Genomic DNA, 24,140 nt, shown 5'->3' with positions numbered 1-24,140 from the left:
AGAGACTTCAGTTCCAGTTCAGCTGATTCTCTCCACCACTCATGTCTCAGAGCCACCGAACACCTACAGTGGTATGAAAAAGTTCGGGCACCCCTGTACATTTTCATGATTTTCCTTTATAAATCATATGTTGTTTGGATAAAAAATTCCAGTTAAATATATCTTATAGGAGACAAACACAGTGATATCTGAAAAGTGAAATAAAGTTTTTATGATTTACAGAAAGTGTGCAAGAATTATTTAAACAAAATTAGGCATGTGCATAAATTTAGGCATCACGAAAGAAAAATTACTCAATATTTTGTGCATCCTCCTTCTTTAGAAATAACAGCCTCTAAACGCTTCCTATAGCTTCCAATTAGGGTCTGGATTCTGGTGGAAGGTATTTCGGACCATTCTTCTATACAGATCCTCTCCAGTTCAGTCAGGTGTGATGGTTTCCGAGCATGGACCGCCCGCTTTAAATCACACCATAAATTTTCAATAATATTCAGGTCTGGGGACTGAGATGGCCATTCCAGAACGTTATACTTGTTCATCTGCATGAACGCATTAGTAGATTTTGAGCAGTGTTTAGGATCATTGTCTTGTTGAAAGCCCCGGCGCAACTTCAACTTTGTTACTGATTCCTGGACATTGTACTCTAGAATCTGCTGATATTGAGAGGAATCCATGCGCCCCTCAACTGTAACAAGACTCCCAGTCCCTGCACTGGCCACACAGCCCCACAGCATGATGGAACCACCACCAAATTTTACTGTAAGCAGCCAGTTCTTTTCTTGGAATGCTGTGTTCTTTTTCCGCCATGCATGACGTCCCTGGTTATGCCCAAATAACTATTTTAGTTTCATCAGTCCACAGCACCTTATTCCAAAATGAAGCTTGCTTGTCCAAATGTGCTTAAGCATACCTCAAGCGACCCCGTTTGTGGCGTGTGCAGAGAAAAGGCTTTTTCCGCATTACTCTTCCATAAAGCATCTCCTTGTGTAAAGTGCGCTGAATAGTTGAACGATGCACAGTGACACCATCTGCAGCAAAATAATGTTGCAGGTTTTTGGATTGACTGTGACTGTTCTGACCATCCTGCGCCTCTGTTTATCTGAGATTTTCCTTGGTCTGCCACTCCGGGCCTTAACTAGAACTGTGCCTGTGGTCTTCCATTTCCCCACAATGTTCCTCACAGTTGAAACTGAGAGCTTAAATCTCTGAGATTGCTTTCTATATCCTTCCCCTAAACCATGATGTTGAACAATCATTGTTTTCAGGTCATTTGAGAGTTGTTTTGAGGCTCCCATGTTGCCACTCATCAGAGAAGATGCAAAGAGAAGAAACACTTTTGTTGGCCACAATTGGCCTCCTTAAATACTCTTTCTCATGATTGTACTCACCTGTGTATGGAGGTCAATGGTCACTGAGGTTCCAATAATTAGTGCTAAAGGTATTAAAATCAATAATATATAAGGGTGCCTAAATTTATGCACATGCCTAATTTTGTTTAAAAAATTCTTGCACAATTTCTGTAAATCATATAAACTTTATTTCACTTCTCAAATATCACTGTGTTTGTCTCCTATAAGATATATTTAACTGGATTTTTTTATCCAAACAACCAATGATTTATAAAGGAAAATCATGACATGTACAGGGGTGCCCAAACCTTTTCATACCACTGTATTTCAATATGGTCCCAGGATTTGTACATGGACTTTGACATGGCAGATGTGGGATCAACAAGCAGTGGGAGGACTTTATTGAAATACATCTTTTGTGGTAAAAATGTTTTGTAAAAAACAACATTTCCAACATAAACTACATCGATCATAAAGGTTCAGTAGTCCTTAGGCCTCCTTCTAGTTCCCCTGTCAGTATGTGTTGGACAGTCATAAGATAAACAACCTCCAACCACGGTCCAAAAGAATTTATCACTTCGAGACATCACAACGTCAACGGGACAGGAATGTAAATCGATATACAAATACATTGAAGGCTTGCTATAAATCATGCTGAACGTCGGTCGGACAAAATTCTCCTGATGCTGGACCAGGTGTTCTGCTGAGACTATGCTGCCACACAGTGGTTGGGTCTGTGTGACGTCACATAGCCTCTTCTGCACACGCAGCGGAACGAACCCTCAGTGTTGACACAGCGAGAGTTGATACATGGAAAGTCGACACTGGTGATGTCTTCACACTCGTTGATGTCTGACACATGGAGGAAAACACACAGATATTAGTTTTCAATTCATGCCATTATCATTGTGGTCGTCCTCCTACCTATGCAGGTCATGTAGGTCAAGTCCAGTAGGTAACCGTGGTAACAGTCACAGGTGTAACCCTCAGCCACGCGGATACACCGTCCGTTCTCGCAGCCAAAGAGAATCCCGCAGTCGTCGTCCACTGACTCCTCGTAAGGTCCTGAGAGAGGAAACTTCAGTGTACAGACCATGGAACACCTTCATACTCGATTTTTAGTCTGGTCTGGCCGAAGTTACACTGTGACTTACTGTCGAAGACTCTTCGTGTTCCTGGTCTGGGATCATATACGGGGGACTGGATATCCTCGTAGTCCTCTGTTATGAGTGGACGGGTCTCGGGTCGAGACCCAGGAGGAGGCGGGAGAGCCCCGAAGGACTGGTCAGTTCGAGGGGGGAGGTAGAAGGAGGGTGGTCTGGGAGGCGCGGCGGCAAAGTCTCCCTCCGAGTAGGAACTGTCAAAGAGAGTTTTCACTGGCTGATAAGTCACCAGCTCAAAGTCAAACCACATGGCCAATAAAGGTGCGACACCTGAAGTCTGATCTTGGGAAAACCGGACTGCCTTCAGACCGGTATGTGCCCCTAGTCCTACCGCTTAACCTACCGCCTCCTGGTGGATAGAAGAGGCTGTGACATGCAAAGAAAGGGTGAGCAGATGACCATTGGGAGTGTTTTAGGTACTTCTTGCTCCATACGGTCCTGGCCTGGTCACGTCTGGGTAACTCTCTGGTCGTGGCAGAGTAAGGAGGGCGCTGCAGAGGGCGCCATACTCCTCTGTGAATAAAAACCTCTTTCTCATTCACACACATGCTGAATTTTTCCCTACAAGTATTTACCTGAGTCTAGTGCTGGGCACAGAGCGCACTCCATTCCCCAGCCGCGGCCATACAGACAGCAGCAGTCGCTGAAGGAGACCTGAGCACCAAGTAGTGGACTTTGACACACCAGGTCTGCTGTGACATGCTGCCAACACAGCGACACGCTCTCGTCTGGAAGTCGACATGACTTGTTTTACTTTGACTTGAAGAAAACTCTAAACGTGTTGGAGAAATCAAGCCACTGGTCTCGACTTTTACTGAATTCAAAAGAGACACATGGCCCTTTTGGGTTCACTTTCCTAAGAGTCTCGGTGCTTGAATTAAGTCCTGCTCAGTCACAGTTTACATGACAAATTCTTACCTGAACTCAGGTGTGACGTGTTGACGCAGGTGCGCTGCGTGTCGTCCAGTGTGAGTGGTGTCGGACAGCTACAGTAGTACGACCCTACTGTGTTAACACAAGTGCCCCCAACACACGAGTCCTCCTCGCACTCGTCATGATCTGACAACCAATCGCAGGTACACAAACATTTACTGTGTGTTATTGTGTATGCGGGTAGTGTTTGTGTTCCAACATACCAACACACTCCAACAGTGTACCGTCGTACACGTATCCGCTGGGACAATAGCAGCTGTACCCGGGAATGTTGTTGACACACACGCCATTCTTACACACTTCTGGATGAAAACGTTTGCACTCGTCCACATCTACAACACAGACGCACATGTTTCTTCATGTTACTGTTAAACTCTCAACAACAAACACAAACCTGTGTAGCTAAAAGATCCCAAAGATCCGGTCACGTAGCCCCGCCCACTTGGACATAGAACCTGGAACTGATCTAAACACAGAGACACACAAGGGGTTTGTGTTGCGCACGATTTGCGGAGGATGTGAGTGACTTACTGGAGTAAACGGGTGGACAGGTTTGATACTGACAACCCAGACCCCACCCTTCCCCCACCGTGCAGCAGCACTCCTGCTGAGTGGTGTTGGTGGCGAGAAGGTTGCAGGTTCCTCGCTCTGCCAGGTTGTAATAGCATTCCCTCATCTCCCCGGGCCAGGGGGAAGGAAGGGGAAGGACGTCACTTCCGAGTGTGGGAGAGGGAGCTCTAGGAGGAATGATGGCTGCAGGAGTGGAAAGAAAGTTAAACAGACCCTCACAGAGTGACCAACATCACAGCCAAGACCTTTAAGAGAGCTGTGAGTCACCTAACAAGAGAACCTGCTTATGAAGAAGCGGACATTATAGTGACATTACAGCTGATGATGAGAAAGATGAAGGACTGTCTGTGGTGACAGCAGCGTGCCTTGTAGTTTGTGTATTTGCATGTGTAAACGTTTGGATCTCAATAAGTGTTTGAGTGCAGGTGTACCTGTACACACGCCGTTAATGGCCTGGTATCCATGACGACAGTCCACACATCTGTAGGATCCCTCCATGTTCACACACTCTTGACCAGGACACGACCCAACAACCTCACACTCGTTCAAATCTGTAGAGAGGGGAAGATTATTTTGTAGTGTGTCTGTGTTGCTTTGTAATAGGACTATGTTGTGTGTGTTTTATCACCTCTGTGCATGTCTATGTGTTTTTTACTTTTTAATGTGTGTGCATAGTGTCTGTACCTGTACACTGTTTGTTCGTCAGCGTGTATCCGGGGTCACAGGACACACAGTCGTATGAGCCTTGTGTGTTCACACACACCTGGCCGGGACACTGAAAAGCTTGAGAACATTCGTCCACGTCTGGACACACACAAAGTAAATTTATGACTCCGGTAACCATCGTCTGATTTGTGTGTGAAGGTGTAATGTGTGTGTACCTATACACACACGATCCAGCAGGTGAAAGCCTTTCTGGCACGAGATGCATCGATAAGAACCTGGAGTGTTCAGACATTCCTGACCAGGACAGCGGAGTGGATCCAGACACTCATCGATGTCTATAAAAAGTTAATAAGACGATTCCAGAAACTGTCATCTTCAGCTTCTATAAATGACACCTGCAGTCGGAGCTCCAGGCTTGCTTGACCATTACCTGTGCAGATTGTGTTGTTGAATCGATATCCATGCCGACAAACGCATCTGAAACTGCCAGGTGTGTTTGTGCAGTGAGCCTCACCACACGGACTCTGGAGACACTCGTCCCTGTCTGAACACACACAGCTGTTTATGTGTCTGGGAGACGGCCATGAGTGTACTCACCGTTACAGAAGGTCATGAGTAGGTCAAGCTCGTATCCTTCATCACACATGCACGTGTGTCTTCCATGTGGTTGCTCCACACAATGACCTCGTCCACACACACCTGGCCTGTATTCACACACACTGCCCACTGTTGCATACACAATGAGTGAGATGTTCATAATACTGTGTGTGTACATTTTACTTACGATGAACTCTAGGGGGCAGTTTTGGTGCCTCGCTGGGGGAAAGACTCCTATGTGGTTCTGGGAGTCCTGGAGCAGTTTTTCTGGGGGGATCTTGGCCTAGAACTAGTCTATTCTGGGGGAAAGGGTCTTGAACTGGTTTCTTCTGAGGGTCCTGGCTTGAAGCTGGTCTTCTTTGGGGGACCGGGCTTGGAGTTGGTCTCCTCTGTGAGTCCATGCCTTGACCTAGTCTCGACTGGTGGTCCTGGCCTAAAACTGTTCTCCTCTGGGGGGGCAAGGTTGGAGCTGGTCTCCTCTGGGGATCCTGGCCTGAAGCTGGTCTTTTTTGAGGGCCCACGCTTGGAGTTGGTCTCCTCTGTGAGTCGATGCCTTGACCTAGTCTCGACTGGTGGTCCTGGCCTAAAACTGTTCTCCTCTGGGGGGGCAGGGTTGGAGCTGGTCTCCTCTGGGAATCCTGGCCTGAAGCTGGTCTTTTTTGAGGGCCCACGCTTGGAGTTGGTCTCCTCTGTGAGTCCGTGCCTTGACGTAGTCTCGACTGGTGGTCCTGGCCTAAAACTGTTCTCCTCTGGGGGGGCAGGGTTGGAGCTGGTCTCCTCTGGGGATCCTGGCCTGTAGCTGGTCTTTTTTGAGGGCCCACGCTTGGAGTTGGTCTCCTCTGTGAGTCCGTGCCTTGACGAAGTCTCGACTGGTGGTCCTGGCCTAAAACTGTTCTCCTCTGAGGGGGCAGGGTTGGAGCTGGTCTCCTCTGGGGGTCCTGGTCTGGAGCTGGTCTCTTCTGAGGGTTTATGCTTGGAGCTAGTCTTTTTGGAGGGGCCACACTTGGAGTTGGTCTCCTCAGTGAGTCCGTGCCTGGACCAGGTCTCCTCTGGGGGGGGATGCTTTGAGTTGGTCTCTGGGGGCCTGGACTTGGTCTCCCGTGGGAGGTCTGGTTCCACTTGCTGTGTTCCGGTCTTGCATGTTGATATTTTGTAGGATCTGCGGAAAATAGATAATAGATATATTGAGATATATCACCCAGTCTCACTGGACAGGTCTAATTTTTGGTGTTGGTTTTTAGGAGTACCTTGGGTTCTGCTGTCAGGCGGTCTTTGCTGTTCAGTGGTTCTACTGGGTTTGACCTCAGCAGTGCTTCTACTTGTCCATTGGGTTCCGAGGAAGACCAAGGAGGGCCTTGCATTGGCATTGATGATTGGAGTCCTAGAAGGGTTACTCTGTTTCGTTACATCGACAGAACCAGCTTCTTGAGTTGTGGTTGCCCCAGAAACTTTGGCTTCAGAACCTTCAAAAAGAGTGAATGGAGACCAACATCTTTATTGGATAAGTAACCAGAAAGCACAACCTATTATAGTAACATTAGTGATGTACCATGTGAAGGGTCACTAAGGGAAAAACCTGGTGATACTCGGCCACCAAGCTGAAGTCCCACTCTCTGGCTGAACTGTAGTGTGGAGGCAGAATACTGGTACCCTGGGCCGGCCGGACAGGTCTTCTTGAAAGCCTCTGTAGTAGGAGAAGAAAAGAATCAGAACTCAAGACTTTCTCCTCTGTAGACATTCCGAACGTCACCTGAGCCAAAGTATGGACAATGCCGGCAGTCCGGACCCCAGGCTTTCCCCACCCGACTACAGCAGCAGATCTGCCTGGTGATGTTCCTGAGGATGGGTAGAGAGCAGGAGTCTGGACCCGGAGACAGAACCCGGTAACATTGACCCTTCTCCCCTGAGATCACGTTGCGAGCTGTGGAACCGCACACAGTGAGTGTGTTTATGTGGGAAAGAGACAGAGTGCATGCAAGTGTGTGAGAAAGAGTGTTCTCCACGTACATATGCACAGTCCATGTGAAGCGTCAAGGATGAATCCCGGCTGACAAACGCAGCTGAAGCTCCCCATGGTGTTCACACACACACCGTTTTCACATAGCCCCGGCTTTAGACACTCGTTCACATCTGAACATACGGAGACACAGACATCGACAAAATGACTCGGCTTCTTCAAGCACATAGGAAACGCACTCACCAACACACTTGGTTCCATTGACCAGATGGAAGCCGAACTGACAACTGCTGTTCTGACCTGAGAATGTTAACACCATCATGAGTGTGTGTGTTTGTGCGTGTGCATTTTTGTGGTGTCTGCAGGAGGACCTGAATGAGGGCAGAGAACACAGTCTGATGTTCCCCAGGCCTGGCCGATCCCCCGGCAGCACATCTCTTGAGTTCTCAGACCCGGTAGAGGTGATGCACACTGCACAAACGCAACACACACTGAGCAGCAGGCGCACAAAGACATGTCACACCAGTATCTACGGATACACTCACCTGGCCATCCTTGACTTCCCTAAAGCAGAACCTGAAGTGTTCTGTGTACAACTGGTCCCTCACTGTTTGGGCCTGGAACTGGTTCTGACCAAGTTTACTTGGTAACAAAGCTCTGGATGATCCAGAATGAGAAGCCTGCGGAGGACCCAGTCAGAGTCTGACAACAACAACATTTTCTCGAAAAACAAACACCTGCTGGATCCTGGACGGAGGACGGCGCTGTTCTCTGACCTCCACGTACTTGGCTGTTACACACGCACACGCAAAGGCACACGGACGCACACAGAAGAGAGATTAAAAAAACAGTTACCCCACAGTTGTGACAGAGGTCATGTGACACCTCCACTAACATTTATAAACCGTTACCATGGCAGTGGTTCCACAACAACACATGGGACTGTTTCAAGCTTAAACATGAGGACACACACTTACACACGCCCGTCTGCTCCATCCCCAGCACAGGGCCCGTCCTTGCTGAAGACCCCGTCCCATCCACGGGGTTCGTCCCATCCGTTTGGCTCGTGAGCCCACAGGTGTTGATGCAACGGTCCTGGTGGCAGACAACCCTGCAGCCTGGCGTGAGCTTCACCTGGACCCCTGCCTGCTGGCCCCCTACTGGCCCGAGGTTGGCGGAAAGGAGCTGGAGTACACAGAGGAGACCCGAGAGCAGCATGTCTTCAGTCCTGCAGCTTCATTGTCCAACTCTGAGAAATAAGGAAAAGTCTTTGAGTCCCACAAAGGCTGGAAACTGAGCTGGGCCGGACTCCAGAGCTGTGTGGGGGGAAATGGGGGGTGGATGTCAGAGTGATGATGCAACTCTTCTGGAGTTGCACAAACTCACAACAGCTGGAACTGATGTGTGGGCGTCTCCCGAAACAACTCTGTCACCGGCAGGGGCCGCCAGAGCCCAACTAAGTGTTGATATGCTCACAGTGTGTGTAAGTGTGTGTAAGTGTGTGTATGTAGAAGTGTGTGTGTGTGTTGATAAGGACATTATCATGTTTGTCCAGCTTTTCCATGCAAGCGAGTCCAATGAGCATTCCAGTGCACAGACATCATTGTTTTATTTTTCCATACACATACTCAATGAATATGCAGCTACACAAAAGAACACACCTCAGAACTTCAAACCTCTGATGGTCAAAAAAGAGTCAAAAGTCAGGACTGAATCTTGCGACAAAACCATAACGTAATTATTTTTACTCTCAACTGAATAGCTCAGTGATAACATCATCAAACACTTTTAAAATAGCCTTTAAACGCTTGCTGGCGTCAAACACTGGAAAAAACCTGAAACAAGTGTACACAATTGGGGCTCAACCTGCTCCTGTGTAGGACAAATCAAGCGGTCTCATGGGTCAACAATGACAAACAGGAATGGATGAATTTTATTTCTTCATTCAGGAGTTCACAAGTTAAGTTCACGAGTGCTGTGTCTCAAATCGCATACTAGCGTACTCAAAGTTAGCTAGTATACTAAGAGAAGTATGCGATTGTCAAGCTCTACCAGTATGATTGGGACAGGAAGTGGGCGCTCTCATGTCCAGAGCTGACCTTGATAGGCGTGCAGTGATGACATTGTAGATCAAAGGAGCAGAGGCATGTGGAGGTTATATACAACAGCATGCGACGGTTCTGATTTGATGTTTCAATTGTTGAGCTCCTGCTAGAGAAATATTGTGGAGTGTGGGGGAGTGAGGAGATAAACCCTCAGGTTCTCGAACAAGGGTGGGGCTTGGGTGAGCTGGTCCTGTAGGATATCTGGGAACAAGTGTTGAGCTGGAATTTCTGCGTCCAATGCACTGCATTCCCGGATCCAATCTCACTGACCACCCAGCGGGACTGACCACCCAGCGGGACGGACCACCAGTCGGTCTTCACGTGGTCTGTGATGCAGTTAAAGTAGAATGGGACCGGTCTCCAGAAGTCATCAAGGCCTATGATTTGGAAAACCATAGTACTTCAGGACCATTTGAGACTGTTCACTGGCTTGCTAGGACTTTGCTTCATCCACACTCTTCTGAAGAACACCTGGTACTGCAGGTCTGAGGTTGATGATAAGAGAAGAAGGCAGAATGATGACATCACACACTCAAGCTCCACCCCTGGACCAGAGCCTACCACTCCCTCATGCCCCTCAGCAGGTCCTGCAGTGTTCGGGGGGTTTCTCGGTTACCGGAACCAGGGAGGCATTAGGGTGGACCAAGCCAGGAAGATCGGAGTAGGAGAGGAGTAGCACATCCCCGAGGCCGGGACCTCGGTCCAACATATCAACTGAGTATACACCTGACGACTGTGCAGTTCTTGACTGCTAAAGCCGCTCTTATACAAGTGCAGTGTCCGACAGGCCAGAATGGTGGGACACGCACTCAACAGTGAAACCCCCCCTACCGGCATGACATTCAACCTTTGCTGCTGAGTGATGGCTGGTTCTGACGGCACACTCTCAGCCATGTTTGGTTGTCATGATGGCTTGTATCTAAAGACAATTTTGGCTATATACAACTGATATATTAGCTATTATAATACAGTTGCAGCGGTACTACCTGAAGGTGGAACTGGCACAACTTGGGGGAAGGACGTTCTCTCCAGAACCTCCTGTAGCTCAGCGGTCGGCCGGTTTCTCCCACCGTCTCACGGATCCACATCGAGACTCCCTCTGACCATCGCAGGACCTTGGCACCAAAGCTCAGATGAACTTCCTGGCATGGGTTTGCATGATCTCCCCATGCCTGTGTGGGTTTACCCCGGGTACTCCGGTTTTCTCCCATACACAAAGACGTGCCTTCAAATCTATTTTGTTTAGAAACTTAGCATTTGTTAATGTGACCAATAAAACATTTTCATACTTCAAGACCAGTTGTTTTCTTGTTTTGTTTTTTCAAATGCTTAAGAGTTTCTAATGGATTAAATTCAGATTAACAGGAAAATCCCTGTTACACGTTCATAAATTGTTACCTTGGCAGGACAGTCATGTGAGCAAAGAGAGACAATTTGTCTGTGTTTTGTTTTTTTCAGTTTGTTTCAGACCATGTTTGTGATCCTTGACTTCTGTTTTTTTTAATATATATAATTTATTCAAAATAACACATTTATAATCTGAGTTACGCATTCGTAAATCAGGTTACTATTTGTGGATCACCTTACATATTTGTGAAACCATTATAATCCCATAAACAGATCCCATTGTGTAGACGCTGAAGAGTTCTGCACAATCTATAGGTCAGGTTAGTTTGGCTGATTGATGGAACCAGTAACTTAACTAACAGCCCCAGACCCAGGTGTGTAGGAGGACTTTATATGAGAAGACTGGCAGACTTAAACTTTAAATTAAACTTATTTTAAGTATATATTTTATTCTCTTAAGTATATATTTTATTCTTTTAAGTATATATTTTATTGAATATTGTTTTGATGGTTTAAGCGTTTTGTGACCCTGGCCTGGAATAGCGGTCTATAAATATAAATGACTTACTTATTAACTTACTTGTGATGGTCATGTTGAGGAGGCACCTTCCATTCGCAAGGGGCAGGCAAAGAAGGCTGTTAGTGTAAACCTTCACCCGCTTGTAGGAACCTCCACCATTTACAGCACACTGACACAAGAAAGCTAGTCAACCAGCTAGTATTGAGCGGTAGGAAAGTGTTGCTATGTGGATGTAATTCAAACTACTCTTCAATAAAAAGTTTTTATTCATAGGAAAGGTATTAGCTCCCCAGCTGTGTGAAGATACCCTCCTACCTAATTAAATTCACTGCCGACAAAGTTGCTGTATGGGTTGTCTTTCTGGTTTTACACACAAGGTGGTGCTGAAACCCCACAAAGCTTTCTTTAAGGGTGGAATTTCCCACCCTTGGTCACCCCGGCAGAGCCCCTCATAGGTGCAGGAAGTAAGACCAGAACTCTGACTGGTGCCAAGAAGATAAGCTGCCCAGAAACCCTACACCTTCCTGTCCCTGGTGATATCCAGGATGGTGACGCCAAGCCTTTTGTGTTGGGTTAGTAGCAAGCTGAACTGGAAAAAACATTGCAGACACAACTGATCAAAATGGTTCAGGTACTGTACTAGGCCTTGACCCAGTGGAGGTGAGGGGAGACGGACCAGAAGTTCCTTCAGTGACTGATTCACGCAACTAAATTTTCACAATGTATTAGAGCGTGTGCTCTGCTGGAGCAAGTGATTCATTGCTATTGGCCAACTGTTACCTTTGCTACATAAGGTTCTGTTTCAGTTTTGTCTTTCTCTGTTGACCCACTGAGATTTTTTCAATGGGGATCTAGAGACTGAAATCTGGAATGTGCCTGACAAGGATTCAAAGTCATCAAAGGAAGTGCATAATTACATCATAGATCAATGGAAAAATAATGAGTCTGAGGTTATTTAGCACCAGAATCAGCCTCTTACAGGCTGTTGGGACCGCCAGAGAGGGCACACAGAGACAGACGGTGGTCCACCAGATGTGGTTGCTGTCATCCACCGAGATGGAGACTCGGTGGAATGTCTATTTTGACTAAAATCAAGATGGTAGTAATTTCAAAGTTTTTGTTGCTTCTATCGTCTTCAAACCGGTACAGTGTCCAACATGCCCTAATGGTGGGACACGTACAACCCCCCGCTCTCTTTTCCTCCTTCGTCTCGACGAGAGCAAACAGTCACAAAAGGAAACCTTTGCGGCTGTTTTGAATTAAAAGCTGCACTGTCCAGGATGCCACAACGGTGGGACAGGCACTCTAGGGGGATGGAGGTCCTGAACCTCCTAGCAGCGTCTGCATTTGTCCGGATTTAACCGTCTGTCTTCCCTCCTACCCTTGAGAGCAACTCAATGCTCTCAGGTGCCACATTGTGGTTCAACAAGAAGGGTCCCAACCACAGCAGCCACCGGAGGCCTCTGGTTGGTCTGCATTTCCAATGAATGTGTGGGTTTCCCCCGGGTACTCCGGTTTCTTCCCACACACATGAACCTGTTGACTCATGGTTCTTACCAAATAAATGGTGTAACTTAATTCTTGTTTGATGTCTTATTGTTGAGTTATGCCACTGACCCAACACTACACTCATACACAACAAAGAACCAGAGAGATTTTTTTAGGTTGACAGATTTATTGACCTCATAATCAAGGCTGCAGGGGGTGACACTGAGCAGAGATTTTGGCTCCATCAGTACTGTGAGCTGGAGGCTTCTGAAAACATCAGGAGGTGCGCCGGACTGTGATGTCAACTATGTCTAAGCTGGGCTAGTGCTGGATGATAAGAGGAGACCTGAAGCATTCAGAGTGTTGTGGAATCCCAAGAGTAGACTCCGGAGAATCATCCCTTTCTCCATCCTGGGGCCCCTGCTGTGGCTGGAGGGAAGCCAATGCAGCATGAATCTTTAGGGATGGGCAGGGGGGTATTAACCACTGAGCGCGTGCCCCACCATTATGGCCTGTCGGGCACTACGTTGATACATCGACAAAAATGACTGACAGTCTGACTGTAAACAACATTGGCAGTAATGAAGTGCAGAAAACGGTCGCATGATGTTCATCTGTCGAGTACCCAGCCGTGCAGGCTGCCGGTTCTAGTCCCCCAAGTTTCCACGCTCAAAGCTGTCCTCCACCGAGAACATGTCCTCGCTGGTAGCTTTGACTCGTGACTGGACCTCTGTGTGTCTCTTCTCCGTCCCGTCAGCCCAAAGGTGACATCATTGTCTCAACAGAACCGACGACACCATCGCCTGGACCAACTCTGTTTCTGGCAGCTGCGTCCTTACATCCATCATAAAAGCATTAAAAAAAAGATCAAACAGATCAACACACTCAATATCAACACCACCGTGTGCGGCCTAAAGTGTTCCGACATCTTTGCTATGCCGAAATTCGGCCATTGCCGGAGGCTGCCGACCATCTCAGTCTCTGTCACCCTCTGACGCAGAAGAATCCCTAGCTATGTGGCTCTTTATAACCTAAGTTCAAGATCTTCAAAGACCTCTGAGTGACATTGTGACCCAGAAAAGACCTTTGAAAATGTAATGAAGCCACTGCAGTGACACTAAGAGTCCAATGTTGACACTCCTGTAAGTTTTCTTTCTTTATTAACTTCATGTAAAATAAGTAAACAATTATCTGAAGACATGGAGAAAATTCAAATCACAAAGAACAAACAAGTGATGAAGGCAGGGTGACATGTTCTTCGTCGTGAGATGTTTACTTCCTGCTGTCCGTCACACATAGGCTTTTGTTGTGCTACTGTCAGAGGGGGGCGCTGCTGTGTAGATGTTCTGTCCCGGGAGGCTATCTGGAGGGAGCGCAGTTCTGTAGTTATAGGTGTAGGACCTGGAAAACAAAGGAGTCATTTGTCAATTTGATCTTCATAATTCTAAGTACAAAACATTATGCCAGGAGAAAAGACAGGAACTCAACCAGAGAGAATACCGGACACTTAAAGAATTTAAAAGAGCTACTGTGCTCACTTACTGAGCTGTGGACGAGGTCCTCCTGCAGAAGCTACAAAGGATTGAACCTCCAAGGATAGAAAGACATGACGCAGTCCATCCCAAGTAGAGACCAGAACCAAGCTCAAACCTGAGAGAAACATTTTCAGACCAACATTTACATTCTTATTACCATCTTGTTTACCTCACTCCTCCAAACAAGGGGCTGTGGAAATCCTGGATCACTCTAGCTGCGTACCAGGAAACTGCGATCAAAGTGAAAGAACCTGGCGGAATTTTGGATGGTCACCTTGAAGAACTTAAGTTAAGGCAGTTGTAGGTATGGCTGACTCACCTGAGAGGAGGAACAAGACTCCGCCGCCCAGAATCATTTGACTCTTCTCCATCTCCGAATGGCTGGCTATCTTTGTGCATTTCAGTCCCAGAACTGTCAGTATGATTGCGGTAAAACCAACCAGCAGAGACATGATCATCAGAGCCCGGCAAGCCTGCACCTGTGCTAAAGACACACACAGAAATCCATTTGAACCACAAAACACACACCAGAAATTTGCATGCTAGAGTTCAACAAAAGCACAACACTTACTTGGAAGCCCCAGAACTGTCTTGAAGCGGCTGCACTGGACTGAGCCCAGCGAGGTGGCAGCACAGCTCATCCAGAGACCCTCATACTGCCATTGGCCACTGCTCAGTGACTCGGCCTGACTGCGGACCTTCCACAGGTGCGAAGAAGTGCAGCTGGACTGCAGACACCAGGACGTCAGACCTAGAACCAGAGCCAGTACCTGTAGGCAGGTGGCCATCACCGAATCCAATGAGATGTTAACAGAACAGGTCAGGAAGGTTACAAGGTTAGTCCAAATCCAAGTCTACTTAAATTAGATTTGTCCAAAATATTTTTAGTCCCGTTTCAGATCTCTGTCTGTGTAGTCCATTCAGAACCACCTTCCTATCTCTGCTGGACCAAATTTTGAAGCGGCAGAATTGGTTTCGGGTCGATGACCTGACAGAGGTACTTTGACCCTCTTAGCACACACACAACACAACATGTGTGTGTGTTTGTATATGTGTGTGATCGAGAGAAAGTGTGTGTTTGTGTGCATGTGTTTGTGAGTGTGCGAATGTAAGAGTGAGGATGTGAGAGTGAATTTGTCTTTATGTCCGTGTGTGTGAATTTTCCATTCTTGTCAAGTGACATGGTGGACTAACAGCAGCTGTACACGTTCTAGTTCCCACCAAGAACTTGTCCAACACATAAACAAGATAATATTCAGGATAGATTTTTTGGCGGTCAGTCAGTCTGGGTCAAAGTTCAGGAGGTTTTCAAAAATGGTAAAGACACATGTTATTGATCCTTCTCATGGGTTCGGACAAGGTAAATTAACCCCACATATTTTGTAATGTGGAAAAGAAACCACAATTTGAAGAGGAAACCCACATGTGGAGAAGACACAAACGCAGGTTCATTTAGACCTTCCTGCTACACAACATCTCAGCTCCTGTGCAGGAAGGAAGTGGCTGCTGAACAGGAAGTATCAAACATTTATTTTTGTCACACATCCTGAAAACATCATATCATGCCTGATGTTAATCAAAGGTACTTTTGACATTTCTACTCCATCCTATGACGTTTATGTTGCCACAGTCATTACTGAAGATAAATACATAAAATTCAAATGTGGAGCTGAACACAGACATTCTCACTTCCTGTGATATCGCTCTATCAACCAGTGAGGGAGGGGCCGGCAAGTGATTTAGCGAGACAGTCAACTAGTAAATGATGAAGATGGTGACGAAGATGGTAGTGATGAAGATAATGATGATAAGGATGTTGGTTCTAGATGTTGCTGAGACTCTGGCCATTGGTCAGCGAGACTCTCTGGCGCCCTCCAGTGTTCAGTCTGCTGAGCAAAGAGTCCCTGAAGGTGGCGCACATGAGGAAGTAAACGATGGGGTCGAGACAGACGTTGAGTGCAGACAAGAAGAGCGTCGCCTCCTTAAGCTGGAAGAGCATGAACCTAGACCAGGGACTAACGCGTGACCAGGGCATCTGGCTCAGGGTGTAGGGCACTCTGCACACATGGTACGGGACAAAGCAGACAAGGAAGACCACAAGCAGGCTGAAAATACTGCGGTTGGACTTGCGACATATTTTGGTGGTGTCTCGGCGCACCCGCCTGTATGAGCGGTAGACCTGCCAGGCGATGGAGGTGTAGCAGAAAGCCAGGACCAGGAGGGTCAGCCAGAACAGTGCCACACAGAACAATGTGGACACACGGTGCCACTGCACCCCCAGCGGTGACTTGAGCTGCATGCAGCGGCGAGACGTCTCCCGATGGGCCGGTAGGCTGGTCAGGACTGCGTTGGGCAGAACACAAAGAATGAGAAGCACCCAGACCAGGAGGGCCAGGATCCGTGCCGTGCCGACCCTCTGCAGAAGCTGCAGCGACCAGAGTTTGCCGAAGGTGGAGGCAGCAGAGAGTCTGACAATCTTGGCATAACGCTCAAGACTGATGAGGCCCATGAACAGAATCCCGGCATACATAGAGGAGTAGAAGAGCACAGCAGTGTAGCGGCACATGACCACATGCAGGTGCCAGCCAGCCACGCCTGTCTGGGCCACTAGCCGGAGTGGAAAGGTGCTGAGCATCAGCAGGTCGGCCACCAGCATGTTCTTCAGAAAGACCACCAGACCAGAGTCGCTGGGAACTCGGAAGAAGATGCAAGCGGCACCGCCGTTCAGAACCAGGCCTACCACACCGGTGAGCAGGTAGAGGGGGGGCAGCACCTGCTGGGTGAGCCAGCTGCTCAGTTCAGACTGGTTATAGCCCATGTGGCTGGAGTTGATCCGGTCCATTTCTGAAGGCAACAAAAATCACAGTCACTTTACCTGTGCACTTTTGTCTGAGTGAAAATATCTTTCTGTATCTCTGATGTGTTGTTGGTATCAGGAATAAAATGACGACCAAGTCCAACTGTGAACAAGTACATGTGTAAACAAGTCCATGTGTGAACAAGTACATGTGTAAACAAGTCCATGTGTGAACAAGTACATGTGTAAACAAGTCCATGTGTGAACAAGTCCATGTGTGAACAAGTACATGTGTAAACAAGTACATGTGTAAACAAGTACATGTGTAAACAAGTCCATGTTTGAACAAGTACATGTGTAAACAAGTACATGTGTAAACAAGTCCATGTGTGAACAAGTACATGTGTAAACAAGTACATGTGTAAACAAGTCCATGTGTGAACAAGTACATGTGTAAACAAGTACATGTGTAAACAAGTCCATGTGTGAACAAGTACATGTGTAAACAAGTCCATGTGTGAACAAGTACATGTGTAAACAAGTACATGTGTAAACAAGTCCAAGTGTGAAAAATTCCAAGTGTGAACAAGTCCACGTGTGATCAATCCATTTGATCATGGGAGAAAGTGAATTTGTTCAGAATCCCTAATACTTTTCTACTAGTTACAATATCTGGAAAAGTCTATATGAATCTTTTTTTGTTCCGACCGATGTTTTAGGACACTCAATGGTTCTAACCCATAACCCCCCCCCCCCCGCCCCGCCCTACCCCCCATGAAAACACTCAGGACCAAAAACAGCTACCTTTACCTGGTCACTATTATGACCAGTTAAAGTGATTGATGAAATATATTCTTTGTGTTGTAGAATGAAGGTTTCTACTCACCAGATTCACGGCGAGGTGGTTCAGAAGCTGCTTGGAAATCTCTTCACTCACGCTCTCTATCACACACACTCACAGGATGACAAGGAGACGCTGTCATTGTGTCCTTGTTATTTTATCTGAAACTGGTTCAGACCGTCTGACCTCCCGCTGGGTTCACCTCACTTCCCGTACCGCCCAAACCCTGAACCAGAACTGACCATCACACTGACATTGAGTGTGTTTGTACATATGTGTGTGTGTGACAGTGTGTATGAATGTGGGTGTGTGTATGGATTTGGTTATGTCTATGTGTGTATGACTGTGCAAGTTTGTGTATGGATGAGGGTCTGGTAATGAACGTGTGCGTGCAAGTGGGTCTGTGGATGTGTGTGTTTATTGTGAGTGAGTGTGTATTAATGAATGAGTGAATTTTTTATGCATGTATAGATGTATGAATGTGTGTGTGTATGAATTCCGGTTTGCGGGTGTAAATCTGTGTTTATGTGTATGAATGCATGTGTGTATAAATGTGTGTGTATAAGTGTGCATAAAAGTTTGTGTGTGTGTGAATGAGTGTGTCTATGTGTGTGTTTGTGTGTGTGCTTGTGTTAGCCTTAACAGCAACTTTTCAGACAGGATTTTTTTTATTTTGAAGCAACATGGGAACAATAAAAAGTTTATGAATACAATCGGGTGGTTGTGTATCTGAGCAGGTCTGGAGGCTAGCTGCTCTGGCTGAGGAGCCTCAGAACTTTCCTGTTCCCCCACTCGTCCGACCGCACGGGCAACTCTACCCGAAGCCTCTTCCAAAAGCGAGAAGCCAAGTCTCTGGACTTCTCTCCCTGCCAGCGGACCAGCGCCAGCGCCACACGTGCCGTTCTCAGCTCCTTGACCCAGTCCTGCCAATGGACCTGCTTGTACTGGACCAGAATGACACGAAGATGTCCCCCCAAGATGCCGTCAATTCCAGCCTTGAGCTCCAGCAGAGCTTGAGATCCTTGTGACGCGTAGCCAGGGCTCACCACCACCAGGAGACGCCGACTCCGCGCCACAAAACCCAAAGTCTCATCAGTGATAGCTACAGGTAGGATAGATACGATGTTAGTGTGTGAGGGCAAGATATAGTGTGTGTGTGAAAACTCACTTCCTCCCGGCAGACTGTCTCGGTCAAAGATACACACCGAGTAACCCAGATCAGTTTCTAAAACTTGATGAAGTGTCGTCAGAACAAACTCTTCTTCTTCGCTGTTCCTCGCATACGAGATGTAAATGTCATAGTCCTTGTTGTCTAGACAGAAACACACACACATGAGCGGGTGATGGTATGTGTTGGAGGGACTGGTACCTGAGCGACGCTCGTCTATACCAAACCGAGTCCGATAGATCAACATCAGGTCCAGCCAGAAGACGTGATAGAGAAGGAAGAGGAAGAGCACGAGGATCAGAACAATCCCAAAGCCACAACCAAGCTCCAGGGCCGGAACCCGTGCTGCACAACCAGAGTAGGACAAACGTTTGTTGATGAATAACAACCAACAGACATTTACTTTAACATTCTTCGTACCTTCCTCCATCAGTTGAGCCTGGCGGGTCTGGAACCCTTTCTGGTTTCTCACAGAACAGTTGAAGGTACGATCCAGGTCTCGGACATGGAATTTTTGGATGACCAGAACACTCTCTATGGCCTGGTCCCCGTAATCCGAGAATACCAGACTGAAATCACAAATGTGTTGGTGAAACCACATCAGCTTTGGTTTTGGTCCACATGCTCGTCAACAATGTAAGCACCTGCTGGTCTCTGAATATCTGGGTTCTCCCAGGCTCTCCAATGTGGACCCGTCAACTGTCCACCAGATTTCTTTGGGTGAGTCCAGGTACGGGAAGAAACCCCTGCAGACCAGCCTGACCTCCGAGTCTGAATCAGATCACATGACACATGAGGACACCGTTTTATGTCTTTACAATGCTGTCAATATTTATCTCGGGTATTCATCAAGTACCATGACAGGATATCGCCCGGCATAAATATCAACAACGTCACAAAAAGAAAGAAGTAATCTAGAGAAAGAGACATCACAACAAATAACAATAAGAAAGACAGAAACAAAATCAAAGACATCAATAAAATGAGAGACAACAACTACATGAGAGACACCAATAACGTGAGAGACAACAACTACATGAGAGACACCAACTACATGAGAGACACCAACTACATGAGAGACACCAATAACATGAGAGACAACAACTACATGAGAGACACCAACTACATGAGAGACACCAATAACATGAGAGACAACAACTACATGAGAGACACCAACTACATGAGAGACACCAATAACATGAGAGACAACAACTACATGAGAGAGACTAATAACATGAGAGACAACAACTATATGAGAAACACCAATAACATGAGAGACAACAACTACATGAGAGACACCACCTACATGAGAGACACCAATAACATGAGAGACAACAACTACATGAGAGACACCAATAACATGAGAGACAACAACTACATGAGAGACACCACCTACATGAGAGACACCAACTACATGAGAGACAACAACTACATGAGAGAGACCACCTACATGAGAGACACCAACTACATGAGAGACAACAACTACATGAGAGAGACCACCTACATGAGAGACACCACCTACATGAGAGAGACTAATAACATGAGAGACAACAACTATATGAGAAACACCAATAACATGAGAGACAACAACTACATGAGAGAGACTAATAACATGAGAGACAACAACTATATGAGAAACACCAATAACATGAGAGACAACAACTACATGAGAGAGACTAATAACATGAGAGACAACAACTACACGAGAGAGACTAATAACATGAGAGACAACAACTACATGAGAGAGACTAATAACATGAGAGACAACAACTATATGAGAAACACCAATAACATGAGAGACACCACCTACATGAGAGAGACTAATAACATGAGAGACAACAACTATATGAGAAACACCAATAACATGAGAGACAACAACTACATGAGAGACACCACCTACATGAGAGACACCAATAACATGAGAGACAACAACTACATGAGAGACACCAATAACATGAGAGACAACAACTACATGAGAGACACCACCTACATGAGAGACACCAACTACATGAGAGACAACAACTACATGAGAGAGACCACCTACATGAGAGACACCAACTACATGAGAGACAACAACTACATGAGAGAGACCACCTACATGAGAGACACCAACTACATGAGAGACAACAACTACATGAGAGACAACAACTACATGAGAGACACCACCTACATGAGAGACAACAACTACATGAGAGAGACTAATAACATGAGACAACAACTATATAAGAAACACCAATAACATGAGAGACAACAACTACATGAGAGACACCAACTACATGAGAGACACCAATAACATGAGAGACAACTATATGAGAGACACCAATAACATAAGAGACAACAACTATATGAGAGATAACAACTACATGAGAGACACAAGTAACATGAGAGACACAAATAACATTAGACAACAACTACATGAGAGACACATAACATGAGAGACAACAACTACATGATAGACACCAATAAAATGAGAGACAACAACTAAATGAGAGACACAAATAACATGAGAGACAACAACTACATGAGAGACACCAATAAAATGAGAGACAACAACTAAATGAGACACAAATAACATGAGAGACAACAACTACATGAGAGACACAAATACATGAGAGAAAGCAACAACATGAAAGACACCAACAGAATGAGACACAATAACTACATGTGAGATATAATGACTCAGGAGAGATGGTGACGTGGGTGGACAACAAAAAGAGGACAACTAACTGCGTGTGACGGAGAAGACGTGGTCTTTGCTCGGCTGGAGGATGCTGGGAACTTTAGAGAAGGATATTGGATCTGAGGACGGAACAGATGCAGTTGGACTGTGAGGTTAAATGGTGTGTTGACGTGTGATAGTGTGTCCTTACAGACAGCCGTCACGTTGATGCTCCTGGTGAAGGTCAGGGTGTCGCTCGCCCTCCGGTACTGGACCCTGCAGAAGTACACTCCACTGTATGGAGACAACATGTTGTGGATCTGCAGACGCACTCCATCCTTGGGTTGAATGTCGTCCTTCCAGAAAGGATATGGGTTACACCCCTGGAAAACACACTAGGAATATAAATTACTCGTGTCGGGGTCAGTTGGGTTCATCTCAGCCCAGTTGTGTCTCACTTTGTACCAGGTGACTGATGGTGAACCATCTGCCATCTTGGCTGCCTCGGCCAGGTCCGGACAGTCCAGAATGTCTCCCGACTCCAGAGGGATGATGACCCTAGTGGCTGCCACTGCCACTGGACGCTTACAAATCTCTGAGGCCTGCAGGGGGAGCACCTTCAGACGCACCAACGTGGCCCTGCAGGGGGAGCTGCTGTTGCAGGAGAGGACTAAACTTAGCTCAGCTGGTTCATTTCTAGTGTGATGGTGGAATTTACCCATAAACGCAGATGTAAAGTCCAGAGTCTGAAGACTTGGAGGGCTGGAACCAGAGTCTATGACCGTCCCTGGAGACACGTGAGCTAACACACGAACACTTTTCAGTACACAAACACACTCACAAGAACACACACACCTGTTAGTCACAGGCTCCAGGTCTTCGTCTGTCAAGCATCTGTACCAGACCGGTTGAGGTTCAGAGTCCTGACTGGACGAGGTGTTAGGGGTCGTTGTGTCAGATATGACCGGGCATGATATCCAACCAGACTCTCCTTCCAGAACTGAGACAGGATCCAAACTGGACTCTTCCCTGTCATCACACACTGCTGCCGAACACACTTGTTGTCACGGTAATGTGTGACTGACAGGAATCAGTGACGTGACCACTTACCTGCCCTCTCACTGGTGATGACCGAAGGATGAAAGGAGAGGAGGAGGAGGAGGGTGAAGATGAAGAAGGCCCTATGGAAAGAAATTAATATTTTACCGGGAGCTTTCCTAAGTCACGACAGAAAAGTCAGAAGTCAGAAAAAGTCATTCAAAGTAGGAGAGAGCAGGAAAAAACGAAGGGAGAAGCAGACAAAAAGAGAAGGATGGGGGGAAAATGTCCAGAAGAAAGGAGTTATTACATTGACAGCAACATTGATATAAAGAGAAAAGTGCCCGGATATAAACCCGGTAGGAACAGACACTCACATGTCAGAGTAGGTTCGGCCCGGGATGAGACATTTGTTGTGTTCGAGGAACTAACCAAGGTGCCGATGTTCCGGTCGATGCCCCTCCTTACTGTTGCGACATCAGGGAGCGTTTGTTGAAAAGTTAGTTTCGATACAAAAAAGGGAGGCGCTGACATCTGCCGGTCATAGTTTGTACTACATGCAAATGTGACGTCACATCTCTTCAAGGAGGCAGTGGCCACTCCTAGGTCAGGAACTACAGACGTCCGCTCCGGAAAATATTACGTCATAATCAACAAACTTGTTTTTTGCGATAAAAAACTGAGAAAAAATCGACCAAAGTATATTACGAACACTGAAAAAGAAAAAGTAAATAAAAACAACACATAATGAAGTTAAATAGACTACAATTATTATTTTGATTGTATTGCATTCAGAATTATTGTATGTACTGTATATTTTTTATTAGTTTTTTTTTTTTTAATCATATTAATAAAAAAATATATATATATATCGTTTTTAAAACTTACATAACCCTTGTGTTATCTCCGGGCCAAATTGACCCAGAGGCCAGAAAACAAATGTGTTTGAGGTATTATTTGTGTCGACCTCCATTGCTTCACCTTGACCCTAAGGGTTAACGATGGAGGTCGTTAATCAGATTTTTTTTAACTTATAAAATGTATATACAACAAAATAAAATAACGATTTGTTTAGGTAACCCTTTTTTTTTTTGCTTTTATAATTTCTTTGGTCCGTATTATATTATGGCTTTACGCTCCTTTATTGTTTGCTTGATCACCCCTCACTGGATAAAATGTGGCCCCTGAGGAAGTTTGAATTGTGCAAGGGCTAAATGTTTTTGATGGGCAAAACAAGAGCAACAAAGGACTTAAAAAGCACATTTAGTGTTGAAATAAATAATTAAATAATGAAAAAATTTATCCAAAATAAAATTGTTGATTTCTAGATAATCTGTCTGATGAGTTAATTTGACCTTTGACCTCATGAGGGACACATAAATACAGTCAAAGAGCCAAATTCGGCGC

At 46.2% G+C, this 24,140-nt stretch overlaps 4 protein-coding genes across 9 annotated transcripts; all 4 read right to left on the bottom strand.

Annotated features, from left to right (window-relative positions):
* Nucleotides 1-1,514: 1,514 nt before the first annotated feature.
* On the bottom strand, nt 1,515-8,585 carry LOC148075626 (latent-transforming growth factor beta-binding protein 4-like). Its single transcript, XM_087796498.1, has 25 exons — nt 8,213-8,585; nt 7,973-8,025; nt 7,781-7,915; nt 7,607-7,706; nt 7,479-7,535; nt 7,286-7,408; nt 7,029-7,199; nt 6,828-6,962; nt 6,526-6,741; nt 5,466-6,437; nt 5,279-5,407; nt 5,112-5,225; nt 4,897-5,016; nt 4,700-4,819; nt 4,447-4,566; nt 3,977-4,198; nt 3,840-3,911; nt 3,649-3,777; nt 3,431-3,571; nt 3,088-3,240; nt 2,933-3,025; nt 2,783-2,861; nt 2,504-2,706; nt 2,274-2,414; nt 1,515-2,201 (listed from the first exon to the last, which is right to left on the bottom strand). The coding sequence occupies exons 1-25, from the start codon at nt 8,451-8,453 to the stop codon at nt 2,059-2,061; spliced, it is 4,182 nt and encodes a 1,393-aa protein (XP_087652624.1). The 5' UTR covers nt 8,454-8,585; the 3' UTR covers nt 1,515-2,058.
* A 5,253-nt stretch (nt 8,586-13,838) lies between these two features.
* On the bottom strand, nt 13,839-15,142 carry LOC148075625 (claudin-1-like). Its single transcript, XM_087795357.1, has 5 exons — nt 14,802-15,142; nt 14,550-14,714; nt 14,400-14,481; nt 14,238-14,345; nt 13,839-14,096 (listed from the first exon to the last, which is right to left on the bottom strand). Exons 1-5 carry the CDS (start codon nt 15,016-15,018, stop codon nt 13,985-13,987), a joined length of 684 nt encoding a protein of 227 aa, XP_087651483.1. The 5' UTR covers nt 15,019-15,142; the 3' UTR covers nt 13,839-13,984.
* Nucleotides 15,143-15,320: 178 nt separating this feature from the next.
* LOC148075624 (P2Y purinoceptor 14) lies at nt 15,321-17,976 on the bottom strand. The gene is made up of 2 exons (XM_087795356.1): nt 17,914-17,976; nt 15,321-17,074 (listed from the first exon to the last, which is right to left on the bottom strand). Exon 2 carries the CDS (start codon nt 17,070-17,072, stop codon nt 16,053-16,055), a length of 1,020 nt encoding a protein of 339 aa, XP_087651482.1. The 5' UTR covers nt 17,073-17,074; nt 17,914-17,976; the 3' UTR covers nt 15,321-16,052.
* A 551-nt stretch (nt 17,977-18,527) lies between these two features.
* On the bottom strand, nt 18,528-23,174 carry il1rap (interleukin 1 receptor accessory protein). Of its 6 annotated transcripts, none has more exons than XM_087795411.1 (12): nt 23,111-23,174; nt 22,806-22,876; nt 22,551-22,740; nt 22,414-22,497; nt 22,154-22,349; nt 21,907-22,090; nt 21,764-21,835; nt 19,681-19,807; nt 19,457-19,605; nt 19,238-19,381; nt 19,037-19,180; nt 18,528-18,970 (listed from the first exon to the last, which is right to left on the bottom strand). In XM_087795411.1, coding segments are annotated over exons 1-12 (1,719 nt in total). In that variant the 5' UTR covers nt 23,113-23,174; the 3' UTR covers nt 18,528-18,614. The 6 variants fall into 6 exon arrangements, with proteins under 6 accessions (XP_087651537.1, XP_087651535.1, XP_087651538.1 ...); XM_087795409.1 differs by having other exon boundaries at nt 22,551-22,752; nt 23,111-23,169; XM_087795412.1 differs by having other exon boundaries at nt 21,907-22,078; nt 22,551-22,752; nt 23,111-23,169.
* Nucleotides 23,175-24,140: the final 966 nt, after the last annotated feature.

Source organism: Callionymus lyra, chromosome 7 (genome assembly GCF_982586985.1).
Source record: "Callionymus lyra chromosome 7, fCalLyr1.hap1.1, whole genome shotgun sequence".
Classification (NCBI taxonomy): domain Eukaryota; kingdom Metazoa; phylum Chordata; class Actinopteri; order Syngnathiformes; family Callionymidae; genus Callionymus; species Callionymus lyra.
Note: the sequence above shows the minus strand (reverse complement) of the source record. Positions and strands in the feature narration are given on the sequence as shown.